Below are 15,418 nucleotides of genomic sequence, written 5' to 3'. Positions count from 1 at the left end.
CTGCCCATTTCGAAAGCTTTACCCCTGCAGGGAGCTTATACTTAACTTAACTAAGCAAAATAAACAAACATTAAAGACATATTTTTCAAAAATATTTAATATTAGAGCATCTACATTTACATAAGAGAAAAAGATGAATTTAATTTTATGAATTGGCACAGCCAATTATTTAAGGTTGGCAAGTTATAACCCAGTTCAAACGTATAACAGCTGATTCAATTTTTAGCTGTCGCAGGTTTTTAAACAAATAGTTTTTTACTTCCTCTCTTTAACAATAATTTTATCAATTATGTTTTTATGAAACCAATCCGTTTGATCATTAAAATCCTATTTTCAGTCAAACAATCTTTGAAATAAAGGGAAAATAAAATAGGAAAAGGGTCTAAAATATTCTTTAATACTGTTTTCATTTGTAAGTTTTTTATGGGCCCTGAATTTTCACTAAATTTTAAAAAGCAGTTAACCAAAATATTTAAGTTTTTCATATATTATATATTTTTTTTGGAGTATATATGAATAATACTAGGACAAAAATACAATTTAAGAAACATTGAATCTCGAAAATGTCTATAAATAGCCCAAAAAGTAAGAAAATATGAGAAGAATCAAAATGAAATTCCCGGGTTCAATGAACTTTGTGTTGTCAATGTATCAGCTGATCACTGTGTTTTCTTTATTTTGTTTACTACGTGCTTCACATGTAAATATTATTTTATTTAAATAAGAATTTTCTTTATAACAAGATGTTTTTTTATTATTCTACCTTATGAAATACTAATGACTGCACCTTTAGCATTCAAAATTTTTTTAAATAAGGGTTATTTGGAAAGTAGCAGAAAAGTCTAAAACCATCTCAGGACCTGTGTCAATCTTACCCAAAAATGTAAACTTAATAGGGGTTCAGTAATGAATGAAATCTTAAGCCACAGACCTTAAAAAAATCTTACTACTTTATATAAAAGTAATAATAGCTGACAATAAAAGAATAAGGCAAGAAATAAAAACTCAGAATTGCCAGAATTAAATAATATTTTTATTTCATCATAAACAGTATATGAACTATACAAAATATTTAAAAAGTTTGGAAATAAAATCTAAAATTAACATTCTCTAGCTCTTACCCCAAACGGCTGCGCCTAAATTATCGATCTATGAGAGGTAGGTACGTCTGTAAAATAGCCTGAAACCTTCCTAACACCTAAATATCTGGGACCTATGTGAAGCTTCCATATTATAGAGAACTTAATTTTTATCTAAAAATTCTAAATTTTTTCAGAAAAAGTTGCTTCTCTGTTGCTATAAATCAAAATGCCTTTGTCTTTTATAAGAAAAGGGGAAGAAGTGGTGAGTGCTCCCGGAATAGTGGAGTTACGGTAAGGTTTATTTTATCGTATTATAGACAGCTTTCCGTGGATATAAAAATAAAAAATGATAAGATTTAGACCATTTTTATTTAGTGCGCCCCAATAAACTGGTTTTAATCTTATTTTTGTTATTTGTGGAAAATTTTCTGTAATACGATGCTATGCATGATTTTTAAGTATGGTTGAGATCTGTTCTAATCCAGCGGATATTAGTCCGTTTCTAAGCTATACTGAAAAGGTTTTATGACTAAAAACTTAACAAGAATGACAACATCTATAAATAGCACACAACGAAAAAAATCATGGAATGGACAAACAAACAAAGTGAGTTACAGAGAAGATGTTCAGTTCTGATAACAATAAAAGAGAGAGAGAGAGACAATGCAAAAACAAGAAAATCACGAAACCTCAAAATGTATAGTTTACCAACTTCTTTATAAGCATGACCGACAGACTGACGGACAAATCAATATATTGATTGGAAGTGATATGTCATAGAAATCTTCACTAAAAATTTTAGTTGTCTATTTTTAATAGCCGCATAGAGAGTCACATTTCTCCCATTGCGTTACAGACTGACTGACTGGCAGACGGAGAGTCAAGGTGAATTATAGAGTAGCTTCGCTAAAGGTTAGAATTATGACAAATTAACTAAATCTTTATTATTTTCAGTTGGAAGGGAGATGATCCCATGTTCCACAGAGATTCAGTGGATATGTTTGAAAAACAAAAAGAAGTAAGTTAATCTTTATTAAAATACTGTAATGTAACAGGATGTCCGTCTGTTAGAATATGTCGCCAAACGCTGTCCTGGTGTGGTTATCCCTTGGACCTTTACACTAAAGCTTTTTATGGGTCGAGGGAGGGTTTATAACTATTTTCTTTCAAGTGCCCATAGAGGCCTCTAGTGGCGTAGCCGCTGGTATCAAATATCGCACATAAAAGAAAAACAAATTCTTCAAAGACCACACATTAAATATCCATTTTTTATTAATTGGCCACAAGTATTAGGTATAAACTTATATAACTTTTCATTTTCTGAAATAATTCTTGATATTCATTATTTTATTTATACTTCAAACAGGTTTTAAAAGTGCGCACAAGATTGACGTAAATTGCAGGGATCTAAAGGGATAAGAGACACTGGCCGATAAATTGATGTACATCTCCAATGATCATACACAAAATTATCCCATCTGTAGATTACAATAATGGTTTAAACGTTTAGACAATCAACGGTATGAACTAACCAATCAAATTTCAAGAAAAGTTTCCATAGTTGTGAAGCCAACAAAAAAGAAAATGTTACGTTATTATAAAACTTTGGGAACTAGTGTAATAAACAGCCCAAGGTCTCCTCCTACCCTGACACCACCCCTAAACCCACCTTAAAGTTTTAAACCACCAATAATCATGTCCAATAATTAAGGATGCAATACGAAAGGGAACACACATTTAAGATCTCAACTTTTACATTTTATGATATTTATCCAACTCCCATTTAAAATTCAGGGAAGGGTTCTACACCAGCCCCCTATAAAATTCAGTCCCTACACACCTTTTAAAACGCGATAATTGTTGAGATCTGAAAATTGTGTCATCCCCTTTTGTAATGCGTATGACCGCGAGATCCTAAATTATGACTGCAACAACAGATCTATAGTATAGAATGATAGATGTATACCTATACAAAAAAAAACTACCTCCCTTCCTTTTTCAAAGACCTCAATGTCTGCTTCTAAATTATTTTCTCCTACTTTGCTGTGTTAATATAATGATTTTCAATGACCCAATAGAAAGGTTGCACAAGACCTTTGCTTGGGGGGGGATAAGGGGGGGGGGGGGAAGTTCTGACACATTTGCGTAAACCTGGTGTATAGGCTTCATCTTTAGACTGAGAGGATAGGTTATTAGGGATAAAATCATTCTTATATGATGAATTTCCCCCAGATTTAAGATTTTTTGGATAGGCCTCCAGGTTCCGGAGCTCCAGGCCTCCAGGTGGTCTCTCTACAGGTAAAAATGAAAAAAAAAATTTTTTTTTAAGAGTTAGATGTCAGCTTATGAGACAAAATATGTATGTTTTTTCTTCAAATATGTGAATAACAATCAAAAAGAAGCATATTTTGTTTTATAAGTTAACCTCTAACTCTTCAAAAAAAAAATCTTATTTTTAATTTTTACCTGTACAGAGACCACCTGGAGGCCTGGAGCTCCGGAACCTGGAGGCCTATCCAAAAAAGCTTAAATCTGGGGGAAATTTATCATATAAGAATGATTTTATCCCTAATAGCCTATCCTCTCAGTCCAAAGATAAAGCTTATACACCAGGTTTACGCAAATGTGTCAGAACTTCCCCCCCCCCCTTATCCCCCCTGAAATCTGTTGGCAGGGGTAAATGTCTTTTACCCCCCAAAATTTAACCCCGGGGTAAAATTTTTGGGAGGGTAATTTAAATTGTATTAAATATTTGTATTAAAAACGCGCGCGTAGCGCGCCAAAAAATCTTTTGTTAGGGATTTTTTATTTTGGGGGGGAAGGGGTAATCTGCACTTTATCCCCCCCTCCCCTTGGACGTCTTCTTTGACTGCAACTATCCTTTTTCTAGGGTCTGGATGAAAGTCACGGAAAGAAGGACAAGAAGACTGGGATTCAATCCTATTTCAGATGCCTCCTGTGTGAATGTGATCTCACGAGTATCATCAACCTGCGCTCTCATTGTGATGGGGGTCCACATCAACTGTAAGTGTATTTACATGGATAGATAGATGGATAGATAGATGAATAGACAGATGTGATGGGGCTCCACATCAACTGTAAGTTGTATTTACAGTATGGTTTCGAAACCGATTAATATCTGCTGGATTAGAACTGGTTCTCAGCCATACTGAAAAATCACATATAGCATCTTATAGCCTGTCGGCCCCTCGGGTCTAGAAAAATTGGTTTTAGTCTTATCGTAGATGAAATGATCAAATAATTTTTACACGTTTGTACATTTGAGTTAAGCGCTTCCATTGAAAATGTGTAGAATAGAATATCCCCCTTTACATTTAAATTCTTAGGGGTGGAGTCCTGTTCCAGCCCCCCAGGCCCTATAGCTTTTATAAACATTTATCAAAAGTTCAGTCGTTTATAATATCTTACTGGACATAATAAATACAAACATACAGAAATCCTACCACTTTATTATATAGTAATTTTTTTTTATTTAGGAAGTCATGTTCTGTAGTGGTAAAATATAAACAAGAATTGAAAAATGATCCTTCACTTAATATGGTAAGCATTACATTCTTACAAAACAGATTGATAAGTAATGACAGGAACAAGTGTCAGGGAAGTAGGGGACAGTATTCCCTAAGTTTTTATTGTGTTAATTTATTCGTTGGCTTAAGAACTTTGTAGACATTTATTAAATTTTGATTGGTTGGTTCATTAAGTTGAGTTTTTAAACGTTTCAACCATTAATTGTAATTTCCAGAATGAGTAATTTTTGTATCAATGCAACGTTGGGGATGTACATTAATTTATCTTCCATTGTCTTATTCCTTAAGATCCCATGGCAAGTGTAATGAATATGATTTAGAAGAACAACTTTTTAAAATGTTTTAATGTTTTAGTTTCTTTTAGTAGGGTTGGGTTCTCCTTCGAATAAAAGATATCATTAAGAGAAAAAAATTGCATCATCTAAAATCCTATCATTGCACGACCTTTGTCTGGAAGTCCTAACAGTGGCTTTTAATTAGTTGTGCCTGTTATTTGGCCAAGTTATTACCCTCATTCTCTTTATAATTGTCCCCTACCAGACATGATATCAGTTGGTGCCATTTTTAGGGTAAGACTCGAACCCGACATCTCCACGTCAGCAAGCAGGCACGCTATCATTTTTTGCAAATGCCTTAGGTTAACTACAACTACTCTATAGCTATTATTATTACAGAAACCTGACCCTGAAAGCGAGGATAATGACCCTTAGTATGATCTTTGTTCTGTCCTGGAATTATGAATATTATTATTATAGAAACCTGACCCTGAAAGTGAGGATAATGACCCTCAGTATGACCTCTATTCTGTCCTGGAGAAACAAAGTAAAGAAATATGCGGACTCAGGTATTAATTACGGATGTAAGGATAAATCAAGGGGGGGGGGGAGTTCAGACACATTTGCGTAAACGGTGAGTATAGGCTTTATCTTTGGACTGAGAGGATAGGTTATTAGGGATAAAATCATTCTTATATGATGAATTTCCCCCAGATTTAAGATTTTTTGGATAGGCCTCCAGGTTCCGGAGCTCCAGGCCTCCAGGTGGTCTCTGTACAGGTAAAAATGAAAAAAAAAATTTTTTTTTTTAAGTTAAAAATCAACTTATAAAACAAAATATGCATATTTTTTCTTCAAATATGTGAATAATATTAAAAAAGATGCATATTTTGTTTTATAAGTTAACCTGTAACTTAAAAAAAAAAAATTTTTTTTTCAATTTTACCTGTACAGAGACCACCTGGAGGCCTGGAGCTCCGGAACCTGGAGGCCTATCCAAAAAATCTTAAATCTGGGGGAAATTAATCATATAAGAATGATTTTATCCCTAATAACCTATCCTTTCAGTCCAAAGATAAAGCCTATACTCACCGTTTACGCAAATGTGTCAGAACTTCCCCCCCCCCTTGTCAATCAATTTGCAATTTTTATTACTAAAAAATACTTTTCAATATCCATATAAGCAAAGGGAAGCTTTGAATATAATATTCAAGAATAGTTATTTCTCGCACCGTATTATAAACGGCTTTACGCGGATATAGAATGTACAATTATAAGATTAAAACTAGTTTTTTTTAGCCGCGAGGTGCCGAAGGCACCAGCTAAAAAAACCTGGTTTTAATCTTATGATTGTACATTTTTATATTCGTAGAAAGCTGGATATAATACGATGCTAGACATAGTTTTTTCGTATGGATGAGAACCTGTTCCTATCCACCGGATTCGAATGAATACGAGAAAAACGTTTATTTAAATAAAATGCCTTCAAATGATTCCAAATTGTATAGTTAGGCGGTAAATTATGAAAAAACGGCGCTCTCGTTGGTCCCGTCGTTGGTAATGAAAGAACCGTCAAGTTGGGGTTATAAAACCAGAGAGAGAGGGGACAATGGGCTGTAAATTACACTAGTCCCCAAAGTAGTATAATAACTTTTTCTTATTCGTTGGCTTAACAACTTTGGGGACTTAAGTGAATTTTACTTGGTTGGTTAATTTAGTTGAATGTTCAAACTTTTCAACCAATCTACAGAAGGGTAATTTTGTGTATCATCATTGGGGATGTACATCAATTTATCAGCAATTGTCTTATCCCTTTAAATCCCTGAGTTATACATATATATTTTAAGGTATATAACAGAATTCATAAAGAACAATGGAAAGCCCTTGTATCACTGCAGGCTGCAAAATTGCAAGTGAGTTTTTCTTCATCTATTCATCTATCTATCTCTTCATCAATCTATCCATCTATCTTTCAATTTATCTACCTATCTATCCATCCAATGATCTAACTATCAAAGGAAAGCCCTTGTATCATTGTAGGCTACAAAATTGCAAGTGAGTTTTCCTTTCAGTCTTTTTCTAATTCCTTTTCCTTTCCTATAATATAAAGTAGTAAGATTTTTTGTCAGATGCTTAAGATCTCGGAATATTGTTGGGCCGAAGGGGTAGTGCTTTTATAAAAGACTTATGATTGTCTTGGGATGGTTTTGGGCTATTTCTGACTGACAGCCTTCCCCTTTCCTTGAGGCTAGGAGCGGGGCAACTAGTTTCTTATAAAATATATCTATTTTGTTTTATCTATCTATCTAATATATACATTTATCATATCATTATTTTTTATCCGTCTATCTATCCGTCTATCTATTCATCTATCTATCTTAACAGCTATATATAATATGTATCAATCCATTTATTTATCCATCTATCTATCTTTACTACTATCAATTTATCTATCTATCTATCCATGCATCTATTTATTCATCTAACTATCTATCCATCTATTCATTTATCGATCTATCCATTCACCTATCCACCTATTTTTCTATTTAAACATCTATTTAAATATATACATCTATCTATCTTATCTATCTATCTAGAAATGAGAAAGGATATGCTGGGTATATGAGCAGACACATATTAATCCATCTATCCATTGAACTATCAATCTATCCATCTATCTATCCATCTATATATCCATCTATCTATCCATCTATCTATCCATCTATCTATCTATCCATCTATCTATCTATCTATCTATCTATCTATCTATCTAGAAATGAGCAAGGGGATGCTGGGTATATGAGCAGACACATATTCTGCCTACAGCACCGAGCAGCTTGGATTCAGGAAGACCAGAATGTGTCTCACTGTGTCAATATAGGTAAACAAGCATTCAGGGAGGGAAGGGTTAATGAGCTTGAGCTTTTTATTGCACTAGTCCCCAAAGTTTTATAATAACCTTTTCTTATTCGTTGGCTTAATAACTTTGGGGACTAGTGTAATAAACAGTGAATCCTGGTAATTTCATTAAGTTAAGTGTCCAAAACGTTTCAGCAACTTATTGCAATTTACAGAATGTTCAATTTTGTGTATCATCATTGGGGATGTACATCAATTTATTGGCCATTGTCTTATCCCTTTACAACATCCTTGATGTTTGTTACTAATCACCTGTCCGACTGTCGGATTTGTTCATGAATATTGTCATCCTTTTTGAATTATTAAACTTGATTTTTTGTTTTGTTTTAGACACTGTTATCAGTTATGTCAACGAACATAAAGAGGTAATTTAGATCATTTTTAAAACTTAAAAGTGAAGCTTTTCTATCATTAGAGTTTGTAAGTTTGTCAGTCAGTCATTTAAGATAGCCAGCTGAAATTTTTAATGAAGATTCCTATGATATATGCACTTGCACATCTCAGCTATACTTTGTTTTGTCCACCTGTCTTGTCGTCCTTGCTTCAAAAAAAAATTATTTTGAAGGTTTGTGCTTATCATTGGAGTTTTTGCATATTCAATCTCTTTTTTTTCTTTGTCATGACAACTGATAGTGCTCTAAAATTCACTTTGTATGGTTGTCCATTCCATGATTTATTTGCGCTTCGCTACTTATGGATGTTGTCATCCTTGTTCATTATTAAGTTAGTTTGAGTTCATAAAAGTTACTTTTTAAAACTAACACAGCTTATATACATAAATCAAGTATGATTTGATAGCTAGGGGAGGTCATGAATTTTGACAAATTCTATAAAAACAAGGATGACAACATCCATAAAAGCGAAGCACTGAAACGGTAGGACAAACGAACATTTACACTTGTAGATTGTCAGAACTGAATTAGCAGAATATTAATTATTAATGCTTCAGTACAAAAAATATTTTAAGAAAATTTGTTGCAAAACTGCATAAATAGATGATACTGTTTAAGGACATACTTACATTTTTGGGACTTTTTTATAGAGATGCTTTGCTTATAACATTGTACCTTGTTGTAATAGGAATCAGTTTTTAGAAAATCAGAAGAATCGGATAATTTTAACATACAAAAATTTGTGGTCAAAAAATTTAAAAATCGACATGTTTAAAATGGACGTACGGACATTCTGGTATTGTTTGTAGAGTTGCTACGCTTTCTAAATTGTACCTAACTACTATAGGAATCATCATGCAAAGTTTGGAATCGATAGGACAATTCTAACCTGTTTAAATTAACGAAAAGAGCTAACTCTCTGTGACGGACGGTCGGACGGACGTACGGACGGACCGACCCTAATTATAGACAAGCTTCGCTTTTAAAAATAGCTGCTTTGTCTTTAGACTCAAGAAACATTTAGGGTATCAAATGAATATTCATTAACTCTAAAAATAGAGAAAAGATATATTAAAATTAGATCTTAGATTTATTTTTAATTATTTTCCTAGGACCTGAGAGACTATGGTAACATCTGCCAAGTTCACGATGAAAGTCTGTATGAAAAAGTTAAAAATAAGGAACTAAGGGTAAGGCTTTATTATATTCTAGCGGCTGCGCTCTCAACATTTAAGATATTTGTATTTTTGGGCTAAGAGTCCTTAAATTTTTTAATATTACCTTTAATATTGTCTTTTAAAATTATTTTCTTAATTTAATGAACTCAATACTTTTACTTTTTCTACGGTTCCAAGACAAACGCAGGAGTGACAAACGTCGGAGTGGACAAACGCTGGATAAAAAATTACGTTAATAATTAAGTATTTTTATACAGGTTAGGTTAAGATATAAATATACAAATAACCACCCCGCATTGGTTAGGTATTTGAAAGACCTAGGTATTTGATGGTTTAAAATAGGTTAGTTAAGGTTAAGTGTCCCCTCCAACGTTTGTCTGTCCCTCCCACTTTTATTAGAAAACAGCTTTCAAACGTTCTGTGGTTGTTCTATGTCTACCAAGAAGGAAGGACATTTTTCTTATTTTCATTTCAAAAAGGCCTCAGATTTCATGAAAACTTATCTTGTTTATTATAGAGTTCCAGAGAGTTGCCTGAAATGAAAGCTAAACCCAAGCTGGAGAATGATTACATTATCCCGAACAAGAAAATGAAATATGACCATAGGTAAAATGTTTTTTTTATATTATCTATTTTTATTTCATTTATAATACCTAATCAAAGTATAACTACATTGAATTAAAGTAAAGGAGAGAAATGTGATTTTTTTAGATTTGATCACTCTGCTATACCATGTTTAACTTCATGCCGCATCTTTGCAGGTGCCCTAACCCTGCGAGGACTAAACCTGTGGTATTTAACTAACCCTGCGGTGCCAACCAGTACCCAATCTAACATAACCTAACTAGGAGTAAAACCCAAATATAAAAATTTTCAATAAAAAAAAATAAAAAGGGAGGGTTGGCCTTGGGCTGTGTGGCACTTAGGGGGGAATCGCTGAAGGATGATGTTTGAAGGAATATTGTGCAGAGAGAGAGGGGACAATGGGCTGTTTATTACACTAGTCTCCATTTTTTTATAATAATATTTTATTATTCATTGTCTTAATAATTTTAGAGAATTTTAATGGGTTTTGATGGGTAAGTGTTTAAACGTTTCTCTTACTAATTTTAATCTACTGAAGGGGTAAATATGTGTACCAACATTGGGGATGAACAGTACATCAAATTATCGGCCATTGTCTTATCTCTTTAGATCCCTGTATATTGTGTCTGATTGACCATTTAGGATTAATAAACGGGGAACTAAAGGGATAAGACAATGGCTGATAAATTGATGTACATTCCCAATGATGATTAGCCCTTTAGATTACAATAAGTTGATGAAACGTTTTACACTGAACCTAATAAACCAACCAATTCAAGTCCCCAATGTTGTTAAGCCAACAAATAAGAAAACGTTATTATAAGACTTTGAGGACTAGTGTAATAAATAGCCCAATTTCCCCTCCCTCCCTTGTTAATAAATGTCTATTTAGTGACATAGCAGCTCCCGATGTGGATATTGTAGAGCCTGAACCAGAAAAAGGGTCGGCACAACCCCAACTGCACAATGTTGAAGTGCAGCCACAGCTTTCTGATGATCAAATCAAAAAACAATTCAAGGTAGGTATTTAACCTTACATTTTATATCAATCGATATCAAATTTTTAGATTTAATCATCTTCCCATCTTCATTTTTTGTGGTGGTTGGGGCGTGTCCCACCCCCCAATAAAATAATTATAAACCTTCCCGGGACCTATAAGAAGCTACCCTGTTAAGGAGAACCCGATCGGTTCAGCAGTTAGCGAGATCCTTCGTTACAAACAAACAGACAGACAAACAGACATCTTTCTACTTTGTATTATGAATATGAAAAATGCATATAACCTTTCTTATCTTTATCTTAAGGACCTGTGAAAAGTTTGTCACTATGCTCTTTTCGTTAATTTATAAATTTATACATGTTAGGATTGTCCTACCGTTTCGAAGCTTCACTTTTAAGAATGTTGTCTTCGTTCTTTAACTTTCAAAGACATGAGTTTTCATGAATATATTTAACTAGAGAAATGTGGCTGAGGTTGTAAAATCCTGTTTGAACACACATTATCCTACTGCCACAGAGTATAAGGTATACTTTTTAAATCGAAGCTTTTCTATGATTAGGGTCGGTCCGTCCTTCCGTCCGTGATGCACGATTAGCTCTTTTCATTAATTTAAAGGGTTAGAATTGTCCTATTGATTTCAAACTTTGCATGATGATGACTACAACAAATAGAAAGTGCAGCTACTCTGTAATCTTTACCAGAAAGTCCATATGTCCATTTAAAACATGCTGATTATTTACTTTTTGACAGCATATTTTTTATGTTAAAATTATGCGATTCATCTGATTTTTGGTATACTGATTCCTATTACAACATGGTACAATATTAAAAGCGAAGCATCTCTCTAATCAAGTCCTTGAAATGCAAGTATGTCCTTAAACATTGTCACTTATTTAAGCAGTTTTGCAACAGATTTACAAACATTTTGTTTAGACTTAAGCATTATTATACTGCTTATTAAGTTCTAACACTCTACAAGTGTTAATTTTCGTTTGTCCTTTCACTTCGCTTTTATGGATGTTGTCATCCTTGTTTTGTCTATTCATATTTTTTATCTAATACTAGCGGGTACGCCCCAAGAGTAGACCCTCAACACTTTCAATTTTATTAATATTAAGAAAAAGTACCCAAACAAACAAAAATCATTTTTGGGAGGGGGTTGGTTAATTTGATTTTAATTTTTTATTAAAATTTGGTTGGTAAAATTAATGTAATTCTTACTAAATTAAGCTATGAGTCCTTTGACAATTCGACACAACTGTATAAGTGAAGCGTGGTCAAGTCTTAAAATGTAAAGAATCCTATTTGTAACCCAAGCATTCTTTAGACAATTCATATTTCGTTTTTTAATCTGTTTTGGAATATTATAAGCGCTATCACTTTATATGTATTTCTGTTTGTTATTTGACTTGCTGTGTATAGCTTCACTTTTAGAGATATTTTCATTTTTGGTCTATCTATCTATATTTTGCCTTACTAATTTCAGGAGGGAAACAAAGTCCTAACAAGAGAAGAATATATGAGACTGGCTGTGAAATTCACAAGATCAATGGTGGCTGAACTTCGGAATGATTATATTCAGACAAATACCTCATTCAGAAACCTTGCATTCACTGCAGATTATGAACAAAGAATCAAGGTAGGGATAAAGGGAGCGGACAATGGGCAATTAATTCAATTTAAGAGTTTTCGTTGAAAAGCCATGAAATCCAGATTTATCCAGAAAAGCTGAAAGAAATTGTAAAGGGTGTGTTTATAAAATTTAGAAAATTATAAAATAAGAAAAAAGTTCCAAGAAAAAAAGCAGAAAATTAGATTACCAGTATATCAGACTGATTTAATCATTCTGTAATTAATTACTAGAAAAATCTTCCTGGAACTCGTCCAACCTATATTCCAAGAATTTAAATGCCACTATAGACAAGAATTAAATTTAGGTTGATAGATTAGGGTTCTTAGATTGTTTATTACACAAATATCACAATAATTTTTTTATCTATGAAATGATATTTTTTGGAGAATTTTTTTTTAAACCAGCCATATCATAACGCGGCATTTGATGCGCTGGTACCCAAACTCAGTCAGAAACTGCTAAATTCAAAGTCTGAGACCCCTAGAAATTGAAAATTCGATCCATTGTCCCCTCCCTTACTCCCTGGAATCAAGGCCTATGTGTTCAAATACTTGGAGAAATTCAACAAGGAACAACAGGCATAAAAACAGATGATTATATACAAATAGCATAATGATAATAAGCAGGGATGTAAAGGGATAAGACAATGGCTGATAAATTAATGCACATCCCCAATGATGATACACAAAATCACAGTTTATAGATTAAAACATTTGGACACACAATTTAATGAACCAACCAATAAAAATCTAATAGAAGTTCCTAAAATTGTTAACTAAAGAATAAGTAAACTTTGGGGACTAGTGTAATAAACAGTCCAATGTCCCCACCCTCCCAGTTTATACTCCTACTTCCCTGTTCTCTTATTTGTAACATTAAAGGGAAGGGACATTAGACTGTAAATTATACTGGTACCCAAAATGTTATAAACACATTCTCTAATTCGTTGCAGGGACATAGGGATGGGACAATGGGTGGGCATTTAATTCAATTTTGAGTTTTAACTCAATATCTTCAAAACTAGATTTATCTAGAAAAATTCCAACAATTTAGAAATTGGAATTTTTATAGATTTGGATAATTAGAAATAAGGGGGGGGGGGGAGTTTGAACACTTAGAGGAAATGAAAATTCAGTATCAAATTTTGCCCTGGTCGTTTGGGCTTGTTTTTACAGTTATCAACCTTATTATTTTCGTAAACCTTCTTATATGATTGGATCTACCTGTAAAACTTTGAAAATTTAATTTGGGACTTTCCTTCTAGGGGCTAGTGGGGCAAAGACCCCCCCAAACACTTAAATTTTAAGTTATGAGCTTATTTTTTTAGGATATCGAGCTGATTTTTTAAATGGAACCTTTTATTACATAATTAAGATGATGTAAAGTTTGATTGTAAGCTCAAAACATATAAATTTTGTATTTGGGAGGGTAGTTTTAGTTGGTACTAGTTATTTCAGTAATGTGAAAATAGTTTCCAATAAAAAAATCAGCTCCATATCTATAAAAATAAGTTCAGTACAGTACAGGTAGATCCAATCATATAAGAGAGTTTACATAAAGAATTAGGTTGATAACTATAAAAACAAGCCCAAACGGCCAGGCCAAAATTTGAATTTTCATTTCCTATAAGTGTACAAATTCCCCCCCCCCCCCCTCTTAGACAATAAAAGAAAAATATCTACCTAACATTCTTTGTGATTGTCACCAAAGCCTTAAAATTAGTTTCTAGTACCCAAAGTCCATGACAGTCAGAAATTTAATCTTTTAAATCTTCATAACTGGTGATTTTGACCATCATAATTGGGATGTGAAATATATTTTAATAGAGATTATCTAGAGCGCTAAATCATCCAAAAGGAAAATAGTTAAGGAACAACCCAGCCATGGCATCGGTTGAAATTGTGTACAGATTTTGTTGGCAAAGGGCATATTTCTTTTATTTCCTGTGTTTAATGAGTCAGCTATAAATAGTCGAATTTCTTCAACTAAAGTTTTCTGGTGTAAATTATATCGTATAAAAACTTATTTCTTAGTGTATTGTGAAGCACATGACAAAACCTATACCTAATAAGTTAGCTATGAATAGTTAAATTCCTTTGGATAAAGTTAGCTTTTTAGTAATTATATCCTTAAAATTTTGATGCCCTATTACTTGAATGCAAAAAATAAAACAAAGGTGTTTGTCTGCTAGAGGATCCCTTTTTAAGATTGACGAATTTTATTTATAAATGCTTTATATATTTGAAAATCTTGTTCTAGCAAGTTTATGTCTCAAATATTTAAAATGATTATTTCAACAAATTATGCCGTAAAAACCGGTTTTACCAATAGCCTTATTTTTAAAGATATAGCTATAATTTTAAGGAAGTGCAAAAAGACATACATTTTTAAAATTAAAATTGCGCGGCTTGTGTTGATAGTAGAAAAATGTTATGTATACTGTTAGAATAGTCATAAGCTCTAGTTTTTAGATATACCTTTTCAAACTTTTTCTCAACTTTTTCAACGTAGCTCCTTAACTAGGTACACATAGCACAAAAATTATAATGGAATAATACACGGCAGCGATGTTGAAAAGAGACTATCCAAGGAAAAACACACAGCTCAATTTGTAGGAATATATTTCGATTAAATCACATCTAATCCTTGTCAACCTGCACAAAATTAACCATATTTCAAATATTTATAGTAAAATCAGATATATATTTAAAAAAAAAAATAGGTTATTTAAAAGTAAAGAAACAACAAAATAATGAAAAAGTGCTCAAAAATACAAAGAAAAAGTTAAATGTATTATAATGAATA

The 15,418-nt window shown here is 32.8% G+C and overlaps 3 protein-coding genes across 3 annotated transcripts in view; all 3 read left to right on the top strand.

The window, feature by feature from the left end:
• Positions 1-15,418, top strand: part of LOC145334086 (isocitrate dehydrogenase [NADP]-like) — a 341,086-nt gene that overhangs the window by 268,144 nt on the left and 57,524 nt on the right. The window lies entirely within an intron of this gene.
• LOC145333587 (uncharacterized) lies at positions 1,233-8,266 on the top strand. Its single transcript, XM_080178751.1, has 8 exons — positions 1,233-1,373; positions 2,037-2,100; positions 3,973-4,106; positions 4,580-4,643; positions 5,386-5,474; positions 6,753-6,818; positions 7,680-7,786; positions 8,155-8,266. Exons 1-8 carry the CDS (start codon positions 1,309-1,311, stop codon positions 8,196-8,198), a joined length of 633 nt encoding a protein of 210 aa, XP_080034877.1. The 5' UTR covers positions 1,233-1,308; the 3' UTR covers positions 8,199-8,266.
• Positions 9,343-14,007, top strand: LOC145333586 (uncharacterized). Its single transcript, XM_080178750.1, has 6 exons — positions 9,343-9,406; positions 9,912-10,000; positions 10,872-10,998; positions 11,439-11,504; positions 12,467-12,619; positions 13,147-14,007. Exons 2-6 carry the CDS (start codon positions 9,933-9,935, stop codon positions 13,195-13,197), a joined length of 465 nt encoding a protein of 154 aa, XP_080034876.1. The 5' UTR covers positions 9,343-9,406; positions 9,912-9,932; the 3' UTR covers positions 13,198-14,007.

This window comes from Acartia tonsa, chromosome 12 (genome assembly GCF_053477335.1).
Source record: "Acartia tonsa isolate MP-2025a chromosome 12, ASM5347733v1, whole genome shotgun sequence".
Classification (NCBI taxonomy): domain Eukaryota; kingdom Metazoa; phylum Arthropoda; class Copepoda; order Calanoida; family Acartiidae; genus Acartia; species Acartia tonsa.
The sequence above is the reverse complement of the archived record's forward strand: the minus strand, read 5'-3'. Positions and strand labels throughout refer to the sequence as shown.

Coding starts and splice junctions, on each gene's coding strand:
- LOC145333586 (XM_080178750.1), top strand. CDS start 9,933: ATGAAAGCTAAACCCAAGCTGGAGAATGATTACATTATCCCGAACAAG. Junction 10,001..10,871: donor AAAATGAAATATGACCATAG/GTAAAATGTTTT, acceptor ATGTCTATTTAG/TGACATAGCAGCTCCCGATG. Junction 12,620..13,146: donor ATTATGAACAAAGAATCAAG/GTAGGGATAAAG, acceptor CCTGGAATCAAG/GCCTATGTGTTCAAATACTT.
- LOC145333587 (XM_080178751.1), top strand. CDS start 1,309: ATGCCTTTGTCTTTTATAAGAAAAGGGGAAGAAGTGGTGAGTGCTCCC. Junction 4,107..4,579: donor GATGGGGGTCCACATCAACT/GTAAGTGTATTT, acceptor TTTTTTATTTAG/GAAGTCATGTTCTGTAGTGG. Junction 4,644..5,385: donor ATGATCCTTCACTTAATATG/GTAAGCATTACA, acceptor TTATTATTATAG/AAACCTGACCCTGAAAGTGA.